A 4,764-nucleotide genomic window follows, 5' to 3' on the forward strand; every position below is an offset into this window, starting at 1 on the left:
ATAGATGTCAAGTATAAAGTCTTATATAAATATGTACCAAAATTCAAATTAGTGTGATCATTACTTTGCAGGCGACACCCAGTAACGTTAGGTGAGGGAGAAGGAAAAAAACGTGGACAATTGACCTGACCTGAGTGTGTGGGTCAATTTGCGCTGCTGGAAGTTAGAAACCCAATTCTTTTTGCTTGAAATAGGAAGAGAATCATTATCAAACATTTTGACAACGTCTTTTGTTAATTTATGGCATGGGAAACTAGACCCACACATGTCTGATCACAATTCACACAACTTTTTTCTCGCCACTTACCTTCTAATTTAGGAAAAACGAATGCCTGGAAAGTAATGACTCCAATGATTTGAAATTTGGAGGATATTGATAAAAGACTTCATACTATGAAGTTGTGCCTGAAAATCTGAGTTGTGCTTGTTATTTCTTGGTGAGGCCAAGAACTTATTGAACCCCCCTCGTACAACACCATGTTACCTGAGTTCCCCTGCCAGACGAACCCACTCCATCTGGACGGTGTTGGTGGTGGTCACAAGACTCAGATCGGCATAGGCGAGCAGCTGGATAGACACCTGGTACTGGATACCTGCACTGCGCTTCCGAAGTCGTGGTCCAGATCTTGCATTGGGTGCTGTTTCAACTGTTATTTCTCCGATCTTCAGGAAGGTAAGAGAATATAGTTTCCTCGAGTTAGTCATGCATGTAAATAGGCTCGCAAACCAAAGGAACAGCTTTCTTTTGTAATTGCATACCAACAGAATGATAGTCATTAGAAAGGGTTAAAAGAAGGTCTGCCGCCTAACCTGGCAGGGATCGTTGCACAGTCCCAACGACTCAAGGATCCGTCTCATCTCAGCCTCGATAGCCGCCATGTCCAAAGGTGCATTGGCGTTGATGACCAGTCCTCCCACGGTGACAGCAGCGAATGGGTTGGAGGGAGCTGTACAGAGCAAGGAACACGTGCGCATTAGAACAGTGGTATTTTGTTTACTGTGTTTGTATGTAAAAATGGGTTAATTATCAAGCAACATATTCGCACACAATGGAAAAAGAAATGGTCACCTGAACATTCTCCCACGTCTACATATGTGAGCAGCTGCTGCCCGGCGGGGAGGTAGATTCTGATCTTCCACAGCCACGACGTCTCCGCACTGCACTCGTACATGTCTTCATTCCTGAAAAATACGTGAACATCACGTTTTATTCCCCAGGTATAAACTTAGGTTTCGTATGGCAACGTGGACCATTAAAATATTCATGATGTACAGAATGGCGTGATTTGAATGTTGACTACAGATTTTTAAAAATGCAACTACTTCCCACCTGTTGTACACCTTTGGTGCGTTGCATTGCATCTGGCAGTACTCCACGGGTGTGGTACCCTGGGGGCTCTCGAAGCAGATCTTCGACCCAGCTGACGGAGCAGCTAGGTTGGACTGTTCGCACAAGCTGTATGCTGTAATCATAAGTTGGTATGTGTTGTCAACCGATGCTGTATTGTGACGAGGATAGGCTTAGAGATATCATCAGCAGGTCTCAGAGGTTTGATTTTGATTTTCTGGTCAAATAGGGTGTGGTGGTATAGTAGAAGTACTGTACTAACGTTCACAGAATGGTGTCGGTCCCCATGATCCGTTTGCGTCGCACACCAGTGTGGCGTTGCCCCTCAGAAGGAAGCCGGCTTCACACGTGAAGGTAGCCACGTCACCGAAACATAGTCCTGTAGAGTTACTCATGCCGTTCCTTATGGCACCGGGGTCGCCGCAGCATGTTTCTGTAGGGACAACGGCAGTGGTTAACTTACATCTATCAAGCATATTTAGACCTATGCATTCCTGCATTTGACGCCATCCTCATATACGATGGGTTTATATGGGTAGATATCAAGAAAAGACGGTTAATGATGTTGAGTCTTCAAACAAGAAAACAGTGTGTTGTCAGGACATACCCTGACAAGTAGGCATCTCGCCATCCCACGAGCCACTCTCATCACAGATGACGTACTGGTTTCCAATAAGGTCGTAGCCATGGTTACAGCTGTAGTCAGCGATGCTGCCGTAACAGTTGTCCGGACGGAGGCTGACGGACCCGTCGGGGACTGTGATAGAGCTGTCACAACACTTCTCTGTTGACGAAAAAGATAGGTACATGTACTCCGAGCAGCACTATTTGTAGCTGGTTAACGAAAACACATATCTAATTCCTTCGGGTCAGAATTTCACAATAGGAACACGCAAACGAGAGATTCATAAAGAGAAGACCTGGGCGTCGAATTTGGAGAGTCAACTAATTATCTCACAGTTTTTCTTGGATAATGCAGGTGTGAACTCACTCTGACAGCTGGGTAACTGGTTGCTCCACTGCGCAGTCTCAGTACAGGTCAGGCTAGCGGCTCCCACCAGCTCATGTCCAGGGTCACAGCTGAAGGTCACCGTGTCATTGAAGCAGCGGGTCCCCCTGTAATCACCGTTTGGAATGGTAGGGCGACTGCAGCATTTCTCTGTCAGAAAATAGGAAAAAAACTATCAGTAAGCTTAAAGTGCACCACAGGGTAGAATAACATTAAAAGCTGTGTTATGGGTACATGGATAGATGAAAACATGACTTATAGAAGTAATACATCTCACTAGCTGGTTTCACTCACACCTACCACAAATGGTAACCAGTAGTAGTGTAAGGATACAAATGAAAGATTTCAGAAAGTTTCGTGATTCCTTACTCTGGCATTGGGGCGGAGAACCGGTCCATTGGCCGTTTGCTTCGCAGGTCCTGGTACCACTTCCAATGAGCTCGTACCCAGAGTTACACGTGATCGTCACAACCTCTCCAAACGAGAAGCCCCCGGTGAGAGCACCATGGGCAGGAGGTGTGAGGCGGCTGCACTGCTTCTCTGGAAAATGAGGAGAAAAAAAGATTAAAACCACGTAGCTAAAAGCTCCATTTCTGATACAACAATAAATCTTAAGGTAATATAATTTCATCCCGATGGGAACAGGCAAGATGCAGGCAAGATTTTCATTCAGCACCAAGGGCAACGCCGCAGCACAATGTTTTCAGTTGTAAAGTCAGCGGCCATTGAAAATGTTACGTTATCACATCGTACGGTCATTGTATTGTTACTTGTACGAGGGTGAGTCAGAAAGTAATGCAAGTGGTTTCATAACAGACTCGTTTTTAAATCAATTGAGTTGAAATTTGGCACAAAAGTAGAGGCATATGTCCTCTTGAGATTGAATTTCTTAAATTTGGTCTTTATTATTTTATGAGCAACTGAGTTGATTTCAAGATGAACACACCCTTGGTAGCTTGTCAGACTATGAATTCCTCTAAATCTGACCCACTGAAAATCACTGTAGGAGGTTAAAATTACACATATATAACATCAAATGTCTCTATATGATGCATGCCGATTTTCATTTCTGAACTCTCAATGGTTCCTCATTTACAGCTGCTAGGATGGAGTAAGTTGTAATATAGAGCTGTTGGATTGATACACGAATTCGTGAGTTGTTGGTAAAAAGACTACTTTTCCATTAACCAAAAGAACGAAACTTTACACAGTTATTAACTGTTTAAAGGCCAAAAAGTGTGCTAAGTTTTATTCCTCTTTGTTAATGGGGAAAGAAGGCTATAGAAACTTTTAATCATAACACCACAAATCTCATGACCCAGACGACCGCGTATACCTCACTCTACTCCAGCAACGAAAAAAGAAAAACTGATCGGATTTCAGAGTTGAAAATAAGCACGTGGCTTATAGAGAATTGCAGCTTATTACATGAGCAGGCTCAGTCTCCTACAATTGCAAAAATTGGTTTAGGGAAATCGTTAATTGTACGTTAATTGGACCTCACTTTTCTTCTGACGGGATTCCTAGGGTATGGTCATCTTGAAAGCTGGTCAGTCACTCATAAAATAATGAACAACAAATTTAGATATTTTAATCTCAAGAGGACATATGCCTCTACCTTTGTGCCAAATTTGAACTCATTCGATCAAAAAACGAGTCTGTTATGAAACCACTTGCATTACTTTCTGACTCACCCTCGTATACAGTAGGTTCCAAAACGTTCCCCAAACCTAACGCTATCTTTTTAAGTGTAACTGTTAAGGGCTTTTCAAAAATCAAGCCTTACTAATGCAGCTTGGTTGTGCTCCACTCCATTGTTGGTTGTCATCGCAAGTCCTGATGGGTACTCCCACAAGGTCGAATCCAAGGTCACAGGAGAAGGTCACCTGGTCACCAAAAACGTGTCCTCCACTGACGGAGCCGTTTGCAGGGGCCGTGAGGGGCACACACTCCTTTACTGAAATGAACCATCGGGGTATCAAAATTTAATAAGGACAACCTACTTTGTGCAAAAATATCCAGAGGCAGAAATGAGCATGTGTTTGTTTGGAGCAGGTATATAACTGGCCCAGGATGGCCTTATGAACTTCCAAACCACCTGTAACGTTACCATCAGTATAGTTAGTACAGGTGGTTTGTATTAACTCCTCACTCATTGGGACTGTTACTCTGATAGTATGAGTAGATCACTTTTAAACACGAATTGCAAATGAGTAGCTTTATCTCCTTACTGTTACATGTTGGCTGTACGCCGCTCCACTGTCCGTCCGCCTGACACGTGCGCACCGAACTTCCCACCAACTCGTGCCCAGGGTCGCACGAGAACGAGGCCGTGTCGCTGTAATATATCCCGCCGTTGGCTGCTCCATGTGCGGAGACGGTCAGCTGCGGGCAGCGTTTCTCTGTA

The 4,764-nt window shown here is 44.1% G+C and overlaps 1 protein-coding gene across 1 annotated transcript in view; it reads right to left on the reverse strand.

Moving 5' to 3' along the window:
* Nucleotides 1–4,764, reverse strand: part of LOC118428773 (sushi, von Willebrand factor type A, EGF and pentraxin domain-containing protein 1-like) — a 12,968-nt gene that overhangs the window by 2,237 nt on the left and 5,967 nt on the right. The window contains exons 16-25 of the mRNA XM_035838969.1: nucleotides 4,589–4,759; nucleotides 4,144–4,314; nucleotides 2,727–2,897; nucleotides 2,340–2,507; nucleotides 1,956–2,132; nucleotides 1,611–1,781; nucleotides 1,331–1,463; nucleotides 1,070–1,182; nucleotides 811–947; nucleotides 485–663 (exon numbers count right to left, since the gene is read on the reverse strand). Coding sequence (XP_035694862.1) covers nucleotides 485–663; nucleotides 811–947; nucleotides 1,070–1,182; nucleotides 1,331–1,463; nucleotides 1,611–1,781; nucleotides 1,956–2,132; nucleotides 2,340–2,507; nucleotides 2,727–2,897; nucleotides 4,144–4,314; nucleotides 4,589–4,759 — 1,591 coding nt within the window. The remainder of the gene's footprint in view (nucleotides 1–484; nucleotides 664–810; nucleotides 948–1,069; nucleotides 1,183–1,330; nucleotides 1,464–1,610; nucleotides 1,782–1,955; nucleotides 2,133–2,339; nucleotides 2,508–2,726; nucleotides 2,898–4,143; nucleotides 4,315–4,588; nucleotides 4,760–4,764) is intronic.

Source organism: Branchiostoma floridae, chromosome 1 (assembly GCF_000003815.2).
Source record: "Branchiostoma floridae strain S238N-H82 chromosome 1, Bfl_VNyyK, whole genome shotgun sequence".
Taxonomy (NCBI): Eukaryota; Metazoa; Chordata; class Leptocardii; order Amphioxiformes; family Branchiostomatidae; genus Branchiostoma; species Branchiostoma floridae.